The 21964-nt window shown below is 41.0% G+C and overlaps 2 protein-coding genes across 2 annotated transcripts; both read right to left on the reverse strand.

Moving 5' to 3' along the window:
* Nucleotides 1-7683: 7683 nt before the first annotated feature.
* rpp40 (ribonuclease P/MRP 40 subunit) lies at nt 7684-14872 on the reverse strand. The gene is made up of 8 exons (XM_024392132.2): nt 14614-14872; nt 14232-14376; nt 14037-14105; nt 12048-12143; nt 11773-11898; nt 11254-11452; nt 8190-8324; nt 7684-8073 (listed from the first exon to the last, which is right to left on the reverse strand). The coding sequence occupies exons 1-8, from the start codon at nt 14728-14730 to the stop codon at nt 7875-7877; spliced, it is 1086 nt and encodes a 361-aa protein (XP_024247900.1). The 5' UTR covers nt 14731-14872; the 3' UTR covers nt 7684-7874.
* Nucleotides 14873-18095: 3223 nt separating this feature from the next.
* Nucleotides 18096-19840, reverse strand: lyrm4 (LYR motif containing 4). The gene is made up of 3 exons (XM_024392135.2): nt 19724-19840; nt 18871-18991; nt 18096-18461 (listed from the first exon to the last, which is right to left on the reverse strand). Exons 1-3 carry the CDS (start codon nt 19807-19809, stop codon nt 18390-18392), a joined length of 279 nt encoding a protein of 92 aa, XP_024247903.2. The 5' UTR covers nt 19810-19840; the 3' UTR covers nt 18096-18389.
* Between the last annotated feature and the right edge of the window lie 2124 nt (nt 19841-21964).

The raw sequence follows: 21964 nt of genomic DNA on the forward strand, positions 1-21964 counted from the left end.
GTTAAAGTAATATTGTGTTGGTTAGGTTATACAGTGCATTCAAAAAGTTTTCAAACCCCTTGACTTTTTCCACATTTTGTTAGGTTACAACCTTATTCTAAAATGTATTAAATCGTTTCCCCCCCTCATCAATTTACACACAATACCCCATAATGACATCACAATACCCCATAATGACATCACAATACCCCATAATGACATCACAATACCCCATAATGAAAAGGTAAAGTTTTAAATTTTTTATGTTTGCACATTTATAGAAAATAAACTATTACATTTACATAAGTATTCAGACCCTTTACTCAGTACATTGTAGAAGCACCTTTAGCAGCGATTAGAGTCTTCTTGGCACACCTCTATTTGGGGAGGTTCTCCCATTCTTCTCTGCAGATCCTCTCAAGCTCTGTCAGGTTGGATGGGGGAGCGTTGCTGCACAGCTATTTTTAGGTCTCTCCAGAGATGTTTATTCGGGTTCAAGTCCGGGCTCTGGCTGGGCCACTCAAGGACATTCAGAGACTTGTACCGAAGCCATTCTTTGCATTGTCTTGGCTGTGTGCTTAGGGTCGTTGTCCTGTTGGAAGGGGAACCTTCGCCCCAGTCTGAGGTCCTGAGTGCTCTGGAGCAGGTTTTCATTAAGGATCTCTATATTTTTCTCTGTTCATCTTTCCCTCTATCCTGACTAGTCTCCCTGCCACTGAAAAACATCCCCACAGCATGATGCTGCCACCACCATGCTTCCTTGTAGGGATGGTGCCAGGTTTCATCAGACCAGAGAATCTTGTTTCTCATGGTCTTGACTCTTGAGAGTCCTTTAAGTGCCTTTTGGCAAACTTCAAGTGGGCTGTCATGACTTTTACTGAGGAGTGGTTTCCATCTGGCCACTCTACCATAAAGGCCTGATTTGGTGCACTGCAGAGATGGTTGTCCTTCTGGAAGGTGCTTCCACAGATTTGTGCCTCGACACAATCCTGGCTCGGAGCTCTAAGGACAATTCCTTTGACTGTATGACTTGGTTTTTGCTCTGATATGCACTGTGAACTGTGGGTCCTTTCCAAATCATGTCCAATCAATTGAATTTACCACAGGTGGACTCCAAGTTGTAGAAACATCAAGGATGATCAATGGAAACAGGATGCACCTGAGCTCAATTTCGAGTCTCATAGCAAAGGGTCTGAATATTTACATAAGCAGTGGGGATTTTAGCATGTAAATCTTGGTGGGGCAAAAAATATATAATTTAATATTTTGATTCATGCCAGAAAACCCACAACACAACACTAAATAATACACAAATTGCACTATAAAAGTGACAAACGGTGCCCACACACTTTTGGGGCCTACATAAAGCTGTCCCAACTGCAGAGTCCCAACACCTGACTAATCAGCAGAGGCCTGTCTGGCAGCGAAACAGTTCATTCAGCCTCATTTACTGAATAACAGCTGATTTGCTTAAAATGTGTTTTTTATAATGTCATTTTAGATGTACAAACTGGCATAAGGGGACAACGAGCGGATACGAGGCAATCCATAATTTTGATTAAGACATTATGAGCGAGCTAGGACGGACATAGTCAATATAACTATTTGTTCAGCAATTTTGAATTGTACAGCGACAATTCAGAACATGGGCCGTTCTTACAGTATTCTCCCTGTACACCAAGTCAGAACCGTAGGATAAATTAAAGGGGGGGTATAAGCAGACAATGAAAGCTCTTACAATATTCGATTATTACATTTCTCTTAAACAAGCTATAGGTGTGCACTACCAAGTCAGAACTGTAGGTGAAATTAGGAGGGGAAACGGGAGCAAATTATTAGGGTGAGGCACATGGGCCACTAACAGCTTACTATACAACATACACTTAGTATTACTTTCTTATCTACAGTATACATATCTCCCTGGCATATTTCATCATCTATACAGCAGCATACAAGACATTGTTGGACTCACCTTGTGCTGTGCTCACTTGAACAGGTGGCGCGGCGGTCCTTCGCGGGCAAATGTTGTCCTCAAAGTCGGCATTTTCTGGATTTATGGTGCTTTCAAGACAACTGGTAACTCGGGAAAAACCAGGTAGAATCATGACGATGTCAGTGATCTTCAGGTCGTAGCTCGAGAGAGTTCCCGAGTTGGATGACCGTTCAAAACGTATTTTCTCAGTCGGAGCTTGTTTTTTTTTCTCCAGAGTTCCTGGTTGATATTACTGAAATCAGATATTCCAGTTTTGACCATTGCAGAAGCCATGCTGGATTGACACCATGGCCAATGTTGAATGTTTATCCTTTTAATCTTGGAAAAGAGACCCTTAAACCCAGACTTGGGACCACACATCCACTCCACTAAAGAGCAGGCTAGTGCAATGCTTGCAGTTAGCCACTGATTCCTTCCAAACCACTCAGTTGAATTTGTGATTTCCAACTTGTGTAATGTTTATGTCCAATGGCCGATGAGCACCAAATACATTTGATCTATTATTTCTCTTCATATGACAAGGACTTGCCAGTAGATAGTCGACTTGATTCATGATTGAATCAACTGCTAGCTAAGGTGACTGCTAGCTAAGGTGACTGCTAGCTTTCATGACTGCTAGCTAAGGTTTTGCTAGCTAAGGTGACTGCTGGCTTTCATGACTGCTAGCTAAGGTTTTGCTAGCTAAGGTTTTGAAAGTATGCACGTTCTTTAAATTTTCCATTGACTGACCTTCATGTCTTTTTAAAGTAATGGACTATTTTCTCTTTGCTTATTTGAGCTGTTCTTGACATTATTTGGACTTTGTCTTTTACCAAATAGGGCTATCTTCTGTATACCCCCCTACCTTGTCACAACAACTGATTGGCTTAAACACATTAAGAAAAAAATCCAGAAATGTACTTTTAACAAGGCACACCTGTTAATTGAAATGCATTCCAGGTGACTACCTCATGAATCTGGTTGAGAGAATGCCAAGAGTGTGCAAAGCTGTCATCAAGGAAAAGGGTGGCTACTTTGAAGCATCTCAAATAGATTTAGATTTTTTTAACACTTTTTTGGTTACTACATGATTCCATGTGTGTTATTTCATTGTCTTCAACATTATTCTACAATGTAGAAAATAGTACAAATAAAGAAAAACCCTTGAATGAGTAAGTCTCCAAACTTTTGAATGGTACTGTATGCTGAACAAAAATAAATGCAATAATTTGTCATATTTTACTGAGTTACAGTTCATGAGTAAATCAGTCAATTGAAATAAATTCTTTAGGCCCTAATCTATGGATTTCACATAACTGGGAATACAGATATGCATCTGTTGGTCACAGATACCTTAAGAAATGGGCCTCAAGATCTCGTCACGGTATTTCTGTGCATTAAAATGGTCATTGATAAAATGTAATTGTGTTTGTTGTCCGTAGCTTAAGCCTGCCCATACCATAACCGCCACCATGGGGCACTCTGTTCACAATGTTGACATCAGCAAACGGCTAACACAGCATGACATCATACACGTGGTCCTCGGTTGTGAGGTCGGTAGGACGTACTGCCAAATTCTATAAAACAATGGAGGCGGCTTATGGTAGAGAAATTAACATTCAGTTCTCTGGCAACAGTTCTGGTGGACATTCCTGCAGTCAGCATGCCAATTGCAAGCTCCCTCGAAATGACGTAATTTCCGGTCACAACTTGCAGACTTGTTTTCGAGTTGCTGTGCGTTTTGTTGCCAACCTATTTTGCTACCTGACAACTTCACGGTTTTTACTTTTTAATTACCGTTTATATATATATATATTTTTTTCCTCAACATTTTCACTCCGGACGCTTTATCTGGACACGATTCGTCAGGACCTCCAACAGCCGAAGCTAAGTAGTAACATTAACATGATGCCTTCTAATTGCAGTCGCTGTACTCGCCTTATGGCGAGGATAGCTGTGCTACAAGCCCAGCTTCAGACGCAATCGTTAGGCAAGGGTAATTTCAGTGTAGGAAAGGATGAAACAGCGTCTGTGCCAGCAGTAAGTACAGATAGTAGTATAAATCCCCTGGCACAGTCCCCGCAGCCGGACAACTTTCTCACGGTTTCTGGAAGGAAATGCTGTAGGGAATACAACCGGTGTCGCTCATTCAGCCGACAGAAACTTTCAACCGGTTTTCCCCATTAAGCAGCGAGTCGGAGTCTGAGGCCGAGCCTTCTCGTCTCCTCCCGTTACGGGGTCTGAGACGCCGAAGCCTCCCACCATTAGCTCTGACAAATTGAAAACTCTAGTCATTGGTGACTCCATTACCCGCAGTAATAGACTTAAAACGAATCATCCAGCGATCATACACTGTTTACCAGGGGGCAGGGCTAACGACATTAAGGCTAATCTGAAGATGGTGCTGGCTAAAGCTAAAACTGGCGAGTGTAGAGAGTATAGAGATATTGTTATCCACGTCGGCACCAACGATGTTAGGATGAAACAGTCAGAGATCACCAAGCGCAACATAGCTTCTGCGTGTAAATCAGCTAGAAAGATGTGTCGAGTAATTGTCTCTGGTCCCCTCCCAGTTAGGGGGAGTGATGAGCTCTACAGCAGAGTCTCACAACTCAATCGCTGGTTGAAAACTGTTTTCTGCCCCTCCCAAAAGATAGAATTTGTAGATAATTGGCCCTCTTTCTGGGACTCACCCACAAACAGGACCAAGCCTGACCTGCTGAGGAGTGACGGACTCCATCCTAGCTGGAGGGGTGCTCTCATCTTATCTACCAACATAGACAGGGCTCTAACTCCTCTAGCTCCACAATGAAATAGGGTGCAGGCCAGGCAGCAGGCTGTTTGCCAGCCTGCCAGCATAGTGGAGTCTGCCACTAGCACAGTCAGTGTAGTCAGCTCAGCTATCACCATTGAGACCGTGTCTGTGCCTCGACCTAGGTTGGGCAAAACTAAACATGGCGGTGTTCGCCTTAGCAATCTCACTAGGATAAAGACCACCTCCATTCCTGTCATTATTGAAAGAGATTATGATACCTCACATCTCAAAATAGGGCTACTTAATGTTAGATCCCTTACTTCAAAGGCAATTATAGTCAGTGAACTAATCACTGATCATAATCTTGATGTGATTGGCCTGACTGAAACATGGCTTAAGCCTGATGAATTTACTGTGTTAAATGAGGCCTCACTTCCTGGCTACACTAGTGACCATATCCCCCGTGCATCCCGCACAAGTTCTGGCATGGTTTAGATCTTATCTGTCGTTAAGATATCAGTTTGTCTCTGTGAATGGTTTGTCCTCTGACAAATCAACTGTAAATTTCGGTGTTCCTCAAGGTTCCGTTTTAGGACCACTATTGTTTTCACTATATATTTTACCTCTTGGGGATGTTATTCGAAAACATAATGTTAACTTTCACTGCTATGCAGATGACACACAGCTGTACATTTCAATGAAACATGGTGAAGCTCCAAAATTGCCCTTGCTAGAAGCATGTGTTTCAGACATAAGGAAGTGGATGGCTGCAAACTTTCTACTTTTAAACTCGGACAAAACAGAGATGCTTGTTCTAGGTCCCACGAAACAAAGAGATCTTCTGTTGAATCTGACAATTAATCTTAATGGTTGTACAGTCGTCTCAAATAAAACTGTGAAGGACCTCGGCGTTACTCTGGACCCTGATCTCTCTTTTGAAGAACATATCAAGACCATTTCAAGGACAGCTTTTTTCCATCTACGTAACATTGCAAAAATCAGAAACTTTCTGTCCAAAAATGATGCAGAAAAATTAATCCATGCTTTTGTCACTTCTAGGTTAGACTACTGCAATGCTCTATTTTCCGGCTACCCGGATAAAGCACTAAATAAACTTAGTTAGTGCTAAATACGGCTGCTAGAATCCTGACTAGAACCAAAAAATTTGATCATATTACTCCAGTGCTAGCCTCTCTACACTGACTTCCTGTCAAAGCAAGGGCTGATTTCAAGGTTTTACTGCTAACCTACAAAGCATTACATGGGCTTGCTCCTACCTATCCCTCTGATTTGGTCCTGCCGTACATACCTACACGTACGCTACGGTCACAAGACGCAGGCCTCCTAATTGTCCCTAGAATTTCTAAGCAAACAGCTGGAGGCAGGGCTTTCTCCTATAGAGCTCCATTTTTATGGAACGGTCTGCCTACCCATGTCAGAGACGCAAACTCGGTCTCAACCTTTAAGTCTTTACTGAAGACTCATCTCTTCAGTGGGTCATATGATTGAGTGTAGTCTGGCCCAGGAGTGGGAAGGTGAACGGAAAGGCTCTGGAGCAACGAACCGCCCTTGCTGTCTCTGCCTGGCCGGTTCCCCTCTTTCCACTGGGATTCTCTGCCTCTAACCCTATTACAGGGGCTGAGTCACTGGCCTACTGGGGCTCTCTCATGCCGTCCCTGGAAGGGGTGCGTCACCTGAGTGGGTTGATTCACTGATGTGGTCATCCTGTCTGGGTTGGCGCCCCCTTGGGTTGTGCCATGGCGGAGATCTTTGTGGGCTATACTCAGCCTTGTCTCAGGATGGTAAGTTGGTGGTTGAAGATATCCCTCTAGTGGTGTGGGGGCTGTGCTTTGGCAAAGTGGGTGGGGTTATATCCTTCCTGTTTGGCCCTGTCCGGGGGTGTCTTCGGATGGGGCCACAGTGTCTCCTGACCCCTCCTGTCTCAGCCTCCAGTATTTATGCTGCAGTAGTTTGTGTCGGGGGGCTAGGGTCAGTTTGTTATATCTGGAGTACTTCTCCTGTCCTATTCGGTGTCCTGTGTGAATCTAAGTGTGCGTTCTCTAATTCTCTCCTCTCTTTCTTTCTCTCCGGAGGACCTGAGCCCTAGGACCATGCCCCAGGACTACCTGACATGATGACTCCTTGCTGTCCCCAGTCCACCTGGCCATGCTGCTGCTCCAGTTTCAACTTCCACCTGACTGTGCTGCTGCTCCAGTTTCAACTGTTCTACCTTATTATTATTCGACCATGCTGGTCATTTATGAACATTTGAACATCTTGGCCATGTTCTGTTATAATCTCCACCCGGCACAGCCAGAAGAGGACTGGCCACCCCACATAGCCTGGTTCCTCTCTAGGTTTTGGCCTTTCTAGGGAGTTTTTCCTAGCCACCATGCTTCTACACCTGCATTGCTTGCTGTTTGGGGTTTTAGGCTGGGTTTCTGTACAGCACTTTGAGATATCAGCTGATGTACGAAGGGCTATATAAATAAATTTGATTTGAGACATCTGTGGCATTGTGTTGAGACCAAATTACACATTCTTGAGTGGTCTTTTATTGTCCTCAGCACACGGTGCACCTGTGCAATGATCATGCTGTTAATCAGCTTCTTGATATGCCACACCTGTCAAGTGGATAGATTATCTTGGCAAAGGAGAAATGCTCACTAGCAAGGATGTAAACAAAACATGTTTGAGAAATAAGCTTTTTGTGCGTGTGTTATATTTCTGGGATCTTTTATGTCAGCTCATGAACCATGAGACCAACATTTTACACGTTGCGTTTATATTTATGTTCAGTGTATTATGGAAATGTTTTGCAAAGACAATGCACATTTTAGTTTTTTAAATCCAGATTTAAAAATTTAAAAAAGAAAATGTATCCTGTGTAGCACCTTTACTTGAAATGACTGGATTAAATGAATTTCATGTTTCCTGAAATGTATAAAAACAACCAAGAACAACTTACTATGAGCACTTCAGTTGGACTCAATTATTTTATTGAAGATGGCAAAGACAAAAATTAAGATTGAGCAAATTAGTAGATTTCTTTAGAAACATCACAATAAGCAGTAAATTGTGTGAACAGTTTTGTACACATAATACCTTATTTTTCTAAAAAACCAAGCTGGAAAAAAAAAAGAAAAAAAAACTTTCATTTTGTGGTCATCATGGGGGACATCTATCATGGGAGCCAGTGCCCATGTGCAACCAGTAGTCCTGGTTCTTGAAGAGGACGAGGTTGTAGAAGTTTTCGCCACCCTTGTGAAACCCGTGTTCTGCATCTCCCCAGGAAACGGGACTGTCCATGAAGCCGTGTACAGTCAGTGACAGCCAGGATGTGATTTTGGGTTCGTCAAAGTACCGCCTGGGTTTAAGAGAAGACCACATAGTAAATGAGTATATATTTAAGATTAGATTTTTTTATATAACTTATTTCATGAGTGAACCGATACAGTCATGTGTTGCAGAAGGTGAACTTACTGCAGTTCCTGCAGCAGAGAGTAGATGTCTTCAGGCAGCAGCAGGCCGGACACTGTACAATGCAGGGCTTGGCTCACCAGTGTCTGGGGCTCTGGACAGACGTATGTTGAAAGGAAGCTGGCTGCTGTATTGTCACTAAACAACAAACAACATATTCACTAGCTTTCTGCATGAGTGTGTTTGTGTTATGAGAGAGAGAGTGAGATTAGCCACAAGGGAGAAGTTAATAATACCATGACAGATTTCCCTCTCTCTTACACAAGTACCCAGTGCCACATACAGTGCCTTCAGAAAGTATTCATACCCCTTGACTTGTTCCACATTTTGTTGTGTTACAGCCTGATAAAAAATAAATATTAAATTGTTTTTTTCTCTCACCCATCTACACACAAAACAGCTGATGCGCCATGTCTAATATATATATTTTTTAATCTAGAGTTATTGCTCGCCTGAGGTACAGTACCTTATGATAAGCTGTAGACCACACTATCTACCAAGAGAGTTCTCATCTATATTATAAGTAGCCGTCTATTTACCACCACAGACCGATGCTGGCACTAAGAGCGCACTCAACCAACTCTAAGGCCATAAGCAAATAAGAAAATGCTCACCCAGAAGCAGCGCTCCTAGTGGCCGGGGACTTTAATGCAGGCAAACTTAAATCAGTTTTACCACATTTTTTTACCAGCATGTCACATGTGCAACCAGAGGAGAAAAAAAAAACTTGAGACCACCTTTACTCCACACACAGAGATGCATACAAAGCTCTCCCCCACCCTCCATTTTGGCAAATCTGACCATAATTCTATCCTCCTGATTCCTGCTTACAAGCAAAAACTAAAGCAGGAAGTATCAGTGACTTGCTCAATACAAAAGTGGTCAGATGGTGCGGATGCTACGCTACAGGACTGTTTTGCTAGCTGACTGGAATATGTTCCAGGATTCATCCAATGGCATTGAGGAGAACATCAGTCACTGGCTTCATCAATAAGTGTATAGACGACGTAGTCCCCACAGTGACCGTACATACATATCCCAACCAGAAGCCATGGATTACAGGCAACATCCGCATCGAGCTAAAGGCTAGAACTGCCGCTTTCAAGGAGCAGGACACTAATCCGGAAGCCTATAAGAAAACCCGCAATGCCCTCCGACGAACCATCAAACAAGCAAAGCGTCAATACAGGATTAAGATTGAATCCTACTACACTGGCTCTGACATTTGTCAGAGGTGGCAGGGCTTGAAAACTATTACAGACTAGAAAGGGAAACCCAGACACGAGCTGACCAGTGACGCGAGCCTACCAGACAAGCTAAATGCCTTTTAAATGACTCGGTACTGGTACCCCCTGTATATAGCCTCGTTATTGTTATGTTATTGTGTTACTTTTTACTTTAGTTTATTTGGTAAATATTTTTCTTAACTCTTCTTGAACTGCACTGTTGGTTAAGGGCTTGTAAGTAAGCATTTCATGGTAAAGTCTATACTTGTTGTATTCGGCGCATGTAATAAATAAAGTTTGATTTGATAATGACAGTGAAAATGTTTAGACATTTTTGTACATTTATTGAAAATTAAATAGAAAAATCTAATTTCAAAAAGAAAGGAGGACTCTTCATATGATTTGTTATTATTAGTTATTTGTATGGCATGTTCAACATGAAGTTCAACATGATGTTCAACATGCCATACGAATAAAAGCATTTTAATGTATTATATGAAGAGTGCCTTGGTCCTCCTTTCTTTTTGATGACCAATTTACCCCTTTTACCAAAGAGCACCTTCTGTCTACCAAAATCTACTATTGTGTACCTTAGTAGCGCTTCCCTTCCTCCTCTTTTTCTTCTACAAGAAAAATCTAATTTACATAAGTATTCCCACCCCTGAGTCAATACTTTGTAGAAGCACCTCTGACAGCGATTGATTTGAGTCTTTCTGGGTAAGTCTCTAAGAGCTTTCCACACGTGGATTGTGCAACATTTGCCCATTATTCTTTTAAAAAATAATTCAAATTGGTTGATCATTGCTAGAAAACCATTTTCAGGTCTTGCTATAGATTTTCAAGTAGATTTAAGTCAAAACTGTAACTCGGGAATATTCACGGTCTTCTTGGAAAGCAACTGCAGTGTAGATTGGTCTTGTGTTTTAGGTTATTGTCCTGTTGAAAGATGAATTCATATCCCAGTGTGTGGGGAAAGCAGACTGAACCAGGTTTTTCTCTAGGATTTTGCCTGTGCTTAGCTCCATTTAATTTATTTATTTTTATCCTGAAAAACTCCTCAGTCCTTAACAATTACAAGCTGACCCATAACATGATGCAGCCACCACTATGCTTGAAAATATGGAGAGTGGTTCTCAGTAATGTGTTGTATTTGCCCCAAACATGACACTTTGTATTCAGGACAAAAAGTTACTTTGCCACATTTTTTGCAGTATTACTTTAGTGCCCTTTTGCAAACAGGATGCATGTTTTGTAATATTTCTGTTCTTTATTTTCATTCTGTCAATTAGGTTAGTATTGTGGAGTAACTACAATGTTGTTGATCCATCCTCAGTTTCCTCCTATCACAGCCATTAAAATCAAACTGTTTTAAAGTCACCATTGGTCTCATGGTGAAATCCCTGAGCGGTTTTCTTCCTCTCTGGCAAATGAGTTAGGAAGGACGCTTGGATCTTTGTAGTCACTGGGTGTATTGATACACCATCCATAGTGTAATTAATAACTTCACCATGCTCAAAGGGATATTCAATGTTAGCTTTTTTTTTTTACCCATCTACCAATAGGTGTCCATATTTGAGAGGCATTGGAAAACCTCCCTGGTCTTTGTGGTTGAATCTGTGTTTGAAATTGAGTGTCCGTTTGAGGGACCTTACAGATAATTGTATGTGTGGGGTACAGCGATTTAAGGTAGTCATTCAAAAATTATGTTAAACACTTATTGCACACAGTGAGTGCATGCCACCTATTATTTAACCCATTTTCAATTCAGGCTCAAAGGATGTGAGAATACTTCCTGAAAGCACTGTTTTATATCCATTAGAACTATATGGTTGTGTACGTACCAACTGACACCAGCGCTCACTGCTCCAAGCCACTCCAGGAAGCTGTGGGGGTCACAAGACCGCTGGTCCCCGCGCAGGTCCAAAGCGTTCAGGGATGGACATGGCAGATCCTTCAGGGTGTGGCTACTGACCACTGGTCTGTGCTCTTTCCACTGGTAACGGGACAGGAGACTCTGCAGCGCTCTATCCCCATCCGCCCCTTGAAGTCGACAGACGCAATTTTAGAAATGCTTTGAAAAAACATTGGTCAACTTACGGAAGTTCAGGGTCATATTCATAAGAGCATACTGTAGCCAACAAAAAACTAGTTTCTTATTGGACAAGTTCAGGGTCATATTCATAAGAGCATACTGTAGCCAACAAAAAGCGAGTTTCTTATTGGACAAATTCAGGTGGTCCCCTCTCTGTTTCCTCTGTTTTCTTCCATTTAGTCTAGTGAAAACAACCCAGGACTTGGACAGACTAGACATTACATGCCTCAGACTCAACAGTGCAAACAAACACAAAAGGTTCTCCTACCTGAATTGTGCCGTCCTAGCAGGAAGTCGCTTTTCAGAGGCACCCTTTCTTTAAGGCTGGAGAGAACTCGCTGGTAGCGCTTCCCTTCCGGCGCCATGGATTTGTCCATCAGGTCAATGGTCACGACTGCAGAACATCCTCATTGTTATTAAATTCAACCAGGTTAGATTTGATTTCAAACATCACAACAACAAATTGCGAGTAAGAAACCAGGTGAGGTGTGGAGCAATGAAATATCAATACATAATATGAAAATATACATTATCCTTTCTCACCATATCTCATGGGCTGTCTGTGATTGTACTGTGACGGCTTTCCCTCCAGACCCAGCTGTTCATACGTGTCCTTATCCACAGAGAGGATCAGCTGACCTTGGATTCAGACAGAGCAGAGGTTTATTTACAGGACCAGTCAATGTAACATCGGGCCTCCTTTCTTGTAGTACATTGTGCTAGTATTGAAAGTCAAATTACAACCAGTTTTGATGGTAGTGGAGTTAGTTTAATAGAAGCTGTATCACAACCGACCATGGTTGAGAGTCCCATAGGGCGGCGCACAATTGGCCCAGCGTCGTCCGGGGTTGGCCAGTGTAGGCCGTCATTGTAAATAAGAATTTGTTCTTAACTGACTTGCCTAGTTAAAGGTTAAATAAAATAAATTCTCTCCACTGACCCATGTGGCAGCCTGGCAGGGGAGCTCTGGGGTGTATTCATTAGTGCACACTGAAGCAAAATATTTGCAACAAAAAATTAGTGTTTCTTATTGGACAAATGTAGGTTAGTCCCGCCCCGTTTCGGCCCATTTGCTTCCTAGTGAATACATGCCTGGCAAATTCCATTGGTTCTATTGCCCAGGACAACATGACTGCAATTTTGTAATGTCTTCTAGTCCCAATATTATACACTACCGGTGAAAGGTTTTAACACCTACTTATTCAGGGGTTTTTCTTCATTTTTACTATTTTCTACATTAGAATAATAGTGAAGACATAACTATTAAATAACACATGGAATCGTGTAGTAACCAAAAATGTGTTAAACAAATCTACATTTATTTTATATTTGAGATTCTTCAAAGTAGCCACCCTTTGCCTTGATGACAGCTTTGCACACTATTGGCATTCTCTCAACCAGCTTCATGAGGTAGTCACCTGGAATGCATTTCAATTAACAGGTGTGTCTTCTTAAAAGTTAAGAAATTGCAGCCCAAATAAATGCTTCACAGAGTTCAAGTAACAGACGCATCTCAACATCAACTGCTCAGAGGAGACCGTCTGAATCAGGCCTTCGTGGTCAAATTTCTGCTAAGAAACCACTACTAAAGGACACCAATAAGAAGAGACTTGCTTGGGCCAAGAAACATGAGCAATGGACATTAGACCGGTGGAAATTTGTCCTTTGGTCTGGAGTCCAAATTTGAGATTTTTGGTTCCAACTGACACGCGATGTGGGTGAACGGGTGATGATCTCTGCATGTGTGGTTCCCACTGTGAAGCATGGAGGAGGTGGTGTTATGGTGCTTTTCTGGTGACACTGTCTGATTTATTTAGAATTCAAGACACGCTTAACCAGCATGGCTACCACAGCATTTTGCCGCGATATGCCATCTCATCTGGTTTGCGCTTAATGGGACTATCATTTGTTTTTCAACAGGACAAAGAACCAACACACCTCCAGGCTGTGTAAGGGCTATTTTACAAAGAAGGAGAGTGATGAGTGCTGCATCAGATGACCTGGCCTCCACAATCCCCCAACCTCAACCAAATTGAGATGGTTTGGGATGAGTTGGACTGCAGAGTGAAGGAAAAACAGCCAACAAGTGCTCAGCATATACGGGAACTCCTTCAAGACTGCTGGAAAAGCATTCCTCATGAAGCTGGTTGAGAGAATGCCAAGAGTGTGCAAAGCTGACATCAAGGCAAAGGATGGCTATTTGAAGAATCTCAAATATAAAATATATTTTGATATGTTTAACACTTTTTTGGTTACTACATGTATTATTTAATAGTTTTTATGTCCTAACTATTATTCTACAATGTAGAAAACAGTTAAAAAAATAAAAATAAAAAATTGAATGAGTAGGTGTTCTAAAACGTTTGACCGGTAGTGTACTTTCTAGCCTGTTTTAGACCATGGCTACTACTCTACACACAGGCTTAAAATTGACAGTGGTCTTTTATGAAGACTACAGCGGTAGGACTACAGTGTGAGTCATGTCCTGTAATAAGATGATAATAGGTAGAACACAGTGGTAAGGGAACTCACCGCTAGGGAGAAGTGCAATGGTGTTATCCTGGTCAATGCTTGTCTTGTAGGAAAGAGCATACAGAGCACCTGGGAAAACAAATAGGCATACTTTAAATTAGCATGAAAATAACACTTTTTTTTTACTGAAAGGTAGTTGTTTCATTTACCCAATTTAATAGTGTATGCAATAGTGTTATCCTTCTATGCACTTACCATTCCACACAACATTTTTCAAGAAGTCTTTATCCAAAAACTCATAGACTGGTAAATTTTTCACCAGAAAATACTTGCTGAAATTGTTTATGACACTGGCTAGCCGGGAAGAAAGGGCACCACATCCCGGTATTACAACCGACACCTGAGAGGATGAATTAATTACCTAATGTTTTTAGTTCACATCACATGCATCTATAGTGTCACACATTATTACATTGGTAATTTGCTTAATCCACAGACTGGCTAGTTAGCAAACAGTGTTGTTTAGATTTAACACGTAGGTGAAACAAGTGGCAAAGCAAACGAAGTGGCAGCAGGTTCCGTGCAGATAATCTAAACCATCTAACGTTAGCTACCACAGAACCATAAAATTGCTTACCTTGTGGTTAAAATAATGTTTTGACACGTGAGTGTCGTGTCTAGACTTTTCATGCTCAAAGTTCGATTTCTCGCAAACAAGTAAACTTCTTGGACACTTGTCTAGCTCCGGGTACATTTTATTAGACTTGTATCAACAACAACAAATCTAAACACATTTAAACCAAAGACATTTAGCTATACACACACTTGTGAATCAAACGTGTGAAATACAGTATGTTCCTCTCTGAACGTGTAAACTACTTCCGGCTAGAGAGCCAGCTTGCTTGCTTGTCACGTGTTTAAAGTAGCCAATCGCGTGTTTAAAGTAGCCAATAGCGACCATAGCAAAACTTTAAACCACAGTTTAGAAACCTGTAGCCTTTGTTTTAACCATCAAATATGCCTTTTCCTCGTTCAGAAGGACGCTACGTTTTGGATCGTTCATATAGAAATATGCTATGTAGAACAAACATACCTCTCTTACATGTAGTATAAGGAATCACATAATCTCTATTGACAGCAGTTCTATCTGCAACGTTCGAGAATGTTAGGCAACCAAACGTGGCCCTGGCCTGCCAACAGAAATGTGCATTAGATGAGATGTCCCATACGTAAGATCAGTAGTGGTCAAGGAATTACATTTCATGACATTTATTTTGAAACATCAGTTTCAAAGTGTTATTAGTCGTACGTACAAAATACACATGGCTGTCCAACCAAATGCTTACTTGCAGGTTCCTTCTCGACAATGCAACAACAATAACAAATAATAAAAGATAAGAATACGAACGTAAAGTAAATGGCTCAGTAGAATAGAATACACATTTAAGCATAAGTATAATACAGGAAGGCACAATTTATCGTCCAATATTTACACATTTTGTGGAAGGGGGGATTGGGGGGCAAGTTTTTAAATTGTGCAGTATTTAGCAATAATAAATAAGAGTCTTGCAGCAGCAGTTGTGATGTGTGTGTGTGTGAGTGCGTGCGTGCGTGAGTGAGTGCATGTGTTCTAGGTGTGGAGACTGTGCAGTTGAAGTTACACATTTGTTTAAAAGCTTCTTTAAAAAATAATAATAATAAATTAAACTAGGCAAGTCAGTTAATAACATATTACTATTTACAATGATGGCCTACCCCTGCCAAACCCGGACGATGCTTGGTCAATTGTGCGCTGCCCTATGGGACTCCCAATCATGGCCAGATGTGATACAGCCTGAAATCGAACCTGGGCGGCTGTAGTGACGCCTCTTGCACTGATAAAAATACACATAAAAAAATACCAATCAATGTATCCACATACATAAAATTTGAAGGAGCTTCAATTACATTGAGAAATAAATCTAAACACATGTTGTGTCAGTCCCATGTTTCATGAGCTGAAATAAAAGATCCCATTAATGTTCCATACACACAAATGGCTTATTTCTCTAAAATGTTGTGCACAAATTTGTTTACATCCCTATTAGTGAGCATTTCTCATTTGCCAAGATAATTCACACACCTGATAGGTGTGGCATATTAAGAAGCTGATTAAACAGCAGGATCATTACACAGGTGCACCTTGTGCTGGGGACAATAAAAGGCCACTATAAAATGTGCTGTTTGGTCACACAACACAATGACACAGATGTCTCAAGTTGAGGGAGCATGTAATCGGCATGCTGACTGCAGTAATGTCCACCAGAGCTGTTGCCAAATAATTTAATGTTAATTTCTCTATCATAAGCCACATTCAACATCATTATAGAGAATTTGGCACCACGTCCAACCGTCTTCAAAGCCACAGACCACGTGTATGGCGTTGTGTGGGTTTGCAGTTTGCTGATGTCAACGTTGCGAACACGATTGCATTTTATCGATGGCAATTTGAATGCTCAATAATACTGGGAGTCCCATTTCTTTAAGGTATCTGTGATCAAAAGATGCATATATGTATTCCCAGTCATGTGAAATCCATAGATTATGGCCTGATGAATTTATTTCAATTGACTGATTTCCTCATATGAACTGTAACTTAGTAGAATCAATGAAATTGTTAAATGTTCCATTTATATTTTTGCTCAGCATAGTTGAAATGACCGAGCAGCAGAAAATCTTACAGATTGCACCTTTAGGGAAGACCCTTGTGAGTTCTACATGATATAAAGCTTGAATTTCCACTGCCTGGTATATCTGCTGAAAGATCATGACGTATGAAATGGAAATTAGTACTGCATGCTGATGAAGCCATGAGTAGTCATTTATAGCAGACATTTCCAGATACACAAGATGTACTTGTAAATCACAGGAGGTTGGTGGCACCTTAATTGGGGAGGATGGGCGTGTGGTAATGGCTGGAGTGGTATAAGTGGAAAGGTAACAATGCCATTCCATTCGTGCCGTCCTCCCCTCAGCAGCCCCCACTGCTTGTGACGGACAGGGAAAATGTATCTGGTAGGAGAGGAGGTTCACATGCATTATGTGCCTTACCTGAATATCTCATCAGAGCACTCTCCCATTTATTTGTATTAGATTGTGGTCATTTCTGTGAGAACAAAACAATAACAGACCGACGAATACTGCAAGGGTTGAGCAGTGTTAAGAGTAGAGCACTTTACGGCAGTTCTTGTCAGAGTCTATCAGTTCCATATTTATCATTTGTCACGTTATAATGTATTATTAAAGGAGCAATCAGTGAGTGACTTACTGTTGCCATTGATTCTTCAAGAATATTTATAAATGCCCAATGAGTTTAGTTCAACCGTCTTACCACGTTTTGAAGCTATACCATGTCTGTTTACAAACTTTCATCTTATTTTTTTACCTTTAACTAGGCAAGTCAGTTAAGAACAAACTTATTTTCAATGACGGCCTAGGAACAGTGGGTTAACTGCCTGTTCAGGGGCAGAATGACAGATTTGTACCTTGTCAGCTCGGGGATTTGAACTTGCAACCTTCCGGTTACTAGTCAAACCACTAGGCTACCCTGCCACCCCAATGAATGGGCAGTCCTTGCCTCCATAGCCCCGTCTATGAATTTGAGAGTTGTTTGATTTCTCCAGCCCCATCCCTCAGCTGTTCATCTAAAAAAAAAAAGTGGCAGTGTGCCACATCAGTGTTTGAAATGTAGATTACCCCTTTAAGCTTTAGTTACTGTATTTCATTAGAGACTAAGCTAATAATACATTTTATATTCATTGATATCCGCTTAATTTACGGCAACTTGGCCAGATTGCGCTCATGTTTATCACATGTTCAGTCGTGAATTAGTTTCTCTAATCTGAGCTTCAACAAACAGCGGTTTGGAAAAAGCTTTTCAGCACAAGTTAAACATCTGCATAGTACATACACAAACGGTGTCTTCTGTGATCGTCAAGGCTTGACTCAACAAGCAGAGCACGAATTTATAATAATCTGTGGCTTAGACACCAGAAGTAGTGAAATTTAAACATTGAGAGTAAATCATGTGAAATTATTAAATAGTATTATAAAAACATCCAGCCAAACTCGAAAACCACATACTGCACATATTACTGTTTAATTGAGATGCTGCAGTCATTGCAACAAAAGGGCATTACATATCACTACAAGCTGTTACAAATACATATAAAATGATAACATGAGTTAAGAGTTTTAAAAAGAGATCATACATTTCAATACATCAGAGAGAAATGTTGTCTGGTGTAAGTGCTTTCTGGCACTAAAGCCTTTCCTCAGTGCTGTTACCATAGCAAAACATGACTTTAACTGTCCAAAATGTGGTCCAAGACATCCTATGATAACAACAATCACAACACCACTACTACTACAAACTCAGAGGTCCCTGTGCACTCCAGTTTCCTCCACAATGGTCCTCTGAGCAGTGTACATCTGGCCAATGGACACCTGCAATGGAAAGAGAACAATCAATAAGTGTTTACATGACAATGCACAGATGTTTTCTGACTTTTTATAGCCTGTAGTAGGTTGTATGGACTGGAGTAAATGGATTTGTATAAGGTCTGCCCTCAAATTTGACTTTCAAAGTTTTTTATGCTATTTGTTTTAGAGGCAACAAGAGCAACACTTGGCCGTTGGGCCATCATCAGGTAGAGATATGTGTTTGTACTCACTGAACCCTTGCGTTTGAGACAAATATTTCTGAATATTGATAAGCTACTATTTATTTCACAATTCACAAGACATTGCCTAACTCATGTACAAAGTTTTACTGAATATTTGAATAGGCTATTCTACTAACAATTAACATCCATAATGTGCACATCTAAATCAACACTACTGAAGAGTCACTCACCTGTCTCTTGATGACAGCAAGATTCTCTCTGGCCTGGTTGAGCAGCATGTCCAGAGTTTTTGGGTTGTCAACATGGAGATTCTCCCTGAAGCTATCCTTTACCCTGCGCAGGGCATATGTTCTGAAAGGCAGGAGCAAAAAGTAAATACATCTTAAATCTGGTGGAGAAAAAATGTTATAGAAGTTGCGTTACTTGCATTGTCATTCAACAAACATTTCAGACGGTAATAAAAAAAAAAAGCCTACTGTATGCTCGCCTTGCAGGCTTGTTTTTGTTCAGTATAAAAATTAAAAATAAATCATGCGACTCATACCTACATTTGATTGTAGCCTCGAGAGGGCGCTAGCGGACGCTGCTGTTCCTGTCTGGACTTAGGCAAGTGGAAAATATAGGAAAAACTGCGACCACTAACAGTTTATCGAGGTTAGTCTAATTGCTTCGTCCACGTAGCTAGATCCTGTCAGGGTAACCACTAGATAGTTAGTTAACTATCATATCATTGGTCTCAGATCTTTGCAAAGCCCAAAGTGTTTCGTTTGAATACGTTCACTACTTTCGCCAGCGTGAGCTAGCTAGCAACGTTACACCTCATTAAAAAAAACCTAGTTAGCTAAGCTACCTGTAACGTTACAGCACAATACATTTTTTAAAGTAAATATATTATATAAAAATATGGTACTAGAAACTCAGACTAAGAAGTTGTGCTTTCCACAACTTCTAGCAATGGAAACGTTAACGACTGTCTAACGACGTTGTGAAATACATTTTGAACTTACTGTAAAGCTAGTTATATCAACATTAGATTGAACACATATATAATTATAACCAGTGTAGCTACATTCAATCCCTTACCTGTAATTGTAAGAGGGGAATTTTTTGCTCTCTTTTATAAGCATCCTGTATAAGGAGATCACCTGCGATCTGCTGCATGACGCCATGTTGGTTCATGTAAACACTATGATCGCGTTTCCTTGACTCCTTCGCCTCCTTCTCAAAAACCCCATTGGCTAAGAAAGTCAGATGTCCTGCCCCTCTGACCTTCTCCTCCAATCGGTTTTGAGAAGTACCATGCGATGACACAGCCCGACAGGATGTTTCTCAACAGAGAAAGGAATGAATTAGTTTGTCTTTCACCAATTCAAAATTATAAAAGGCTTAAAATGACTCATATAAATCGCAAAATGTATCGTATCAGTTTCACTTACGGTCAAGAGGAGTGACAACTATGCCACATAAAATTCGAGATAGTTGAAAACAGATTTTTGATGTCCTAATACCATGGCATCGGGTTTATGAACTGATTTTTTTTTTTTTTTAAATACAATTGATGCATTAATTCGTTCGTTTTATTTTATGCTATTAAATAACATTCTCACTACAAAAAGAATGCTCAGTATATGGGGTCTTCAACAGTCAGACCAGGGCAGTCTCTGGAGAATACAGAAACAGAATCAATAGAGCATCTCTTTTGGTGCTGTCCATCGGTGGCTTGTTTTTGGAGTCTGGTCCAGGAATGGTTGTTATGCCATAATGTCAGGGTGCTGTTGCACCTGCAAACTGTATTGCTGGGGGATTTGAAGGACCACAGTCAGTCAATAGGAAATATCATTGTGCTCTTGGGTAAAATGTTGCAGATGGGTAGGTTCAAGTCCCTAGTGTGACACCATGGGATAATGGAGGGATGAATTGGGAGAGGTTCAAGTCCCTAGTGAGACACCATGGGATAATGGAGGGATGAATTGGGAGAAGTTCAAGTCCCTAGTGAGACACCATGGGATAATGGAGGGATGAATTGGGAGAGGTTCAAGTCCCTAGTGAGACACCATGGGAGAATGGAGGGATGAATTGGGAGAGGTTCAAGTCCCTAGTGAGACACCATGGGAGAATGGAGGGATGAATTGGAAGAGGTTCAAGTCCCTAGTGAGACACCATGGGAGAATGGAGGGATGAATTGGGAGAGGTTCAAGTCCCTAGTGAGACACCATGGGAGAATGGAGGGATGCATTGCGATAGGTAATTGTAGAATGATAACATGTGCGAGAGAGAGAGAGAGGTCATGAGCAGATGAGCTCCCACATTTTTCAGCATGTTTTTAAAAATAGATAGATTTAGAGTTAGACAAACATAGATTTTTGGGGGGATGGACATATACAGGATGCTACCCTAAACAACATAACCTTCACTATGTCACCAGGACATATACAGGATGCTACCCTCTACAACACAACCTTCACTGTGTCACCAGGACATATACAGGATGCTACCCTAAACAACATAACCTTCACTGTGTCACCAGGACATATACAGGATGCTACCCTCTACAACACAACCTTGTTGTTTTAAAGAAAGAAAAACAATTATAATATATATATATATATATATATATATATATATACACACACAGTACCATTCAAAAGTTTGGACACACCTACTCATTCATTGGTTTTTCTTTATTTAAAAAAATATTTTCTACATTGTAAAATAATAGTGAAGACATCAAAACTACAAAATAACACATATGGAATCATGTAGTAACCAAAAAAGTGTTAAGTAGCCACCTTTGCCTTGATGACAGCTTTGCACACGCGTGGCATTCTCTCAACCAGCTTCACCTGGAATGCTTTTCCAACAGTCTTGAAGGAGTTCCCACATATGCTGAGCACTTGTTGGCTGCTTTTCCTTCACTCTGCGGTCCAACTCATCCCAACCCATCTCAATTGGGTTGAGGTCAGGTGATTGTGGAGGCCAGGTCATCTGATGCAGCACTCCATCACTCTCCTTCTTGTTCAAATAACCCTTACACAGCTTTGAGGTGTGTCGGGTCATTGTGGGTGCTATGGGTCCCCACTACCGTCTGGGCTTGTGCCTAGTCGGTAATACACTAGTGTCCCCCAGTGACCGGTTCTTACATAAAACATCCTCCATTCAGGCTGCAAAGCCATTGCTTTCCTCCTTAACTAGCTTTAATGGCGTGCCGCCCAACTACAAAAAAATTAAAAAATATGCATACTGTCTTAATAAAACACAATTTTCCACCACCATGCTACGGTGGCTAATGCTACTTCCTGATGTTGCACCCTGCATTCAACCAGG

Source organism: Oncorhynchus tshawytscha, linkage group LG28 (assembly GCF_018296145.1).
Source record: "Oncorhynchus tshawytscha isolate Ot180627B linkage group LG28, Otsh_v2.0, whole genome shotgun sequence".
Taxonomy (NCBI): domain Eukaryota; kingdom Metazoa; phylum Chordata; class Actinopteri; order Salmoniformes; family Salmonidae; genus Oncorhynchus; species Oncorhynchus tshawytscha.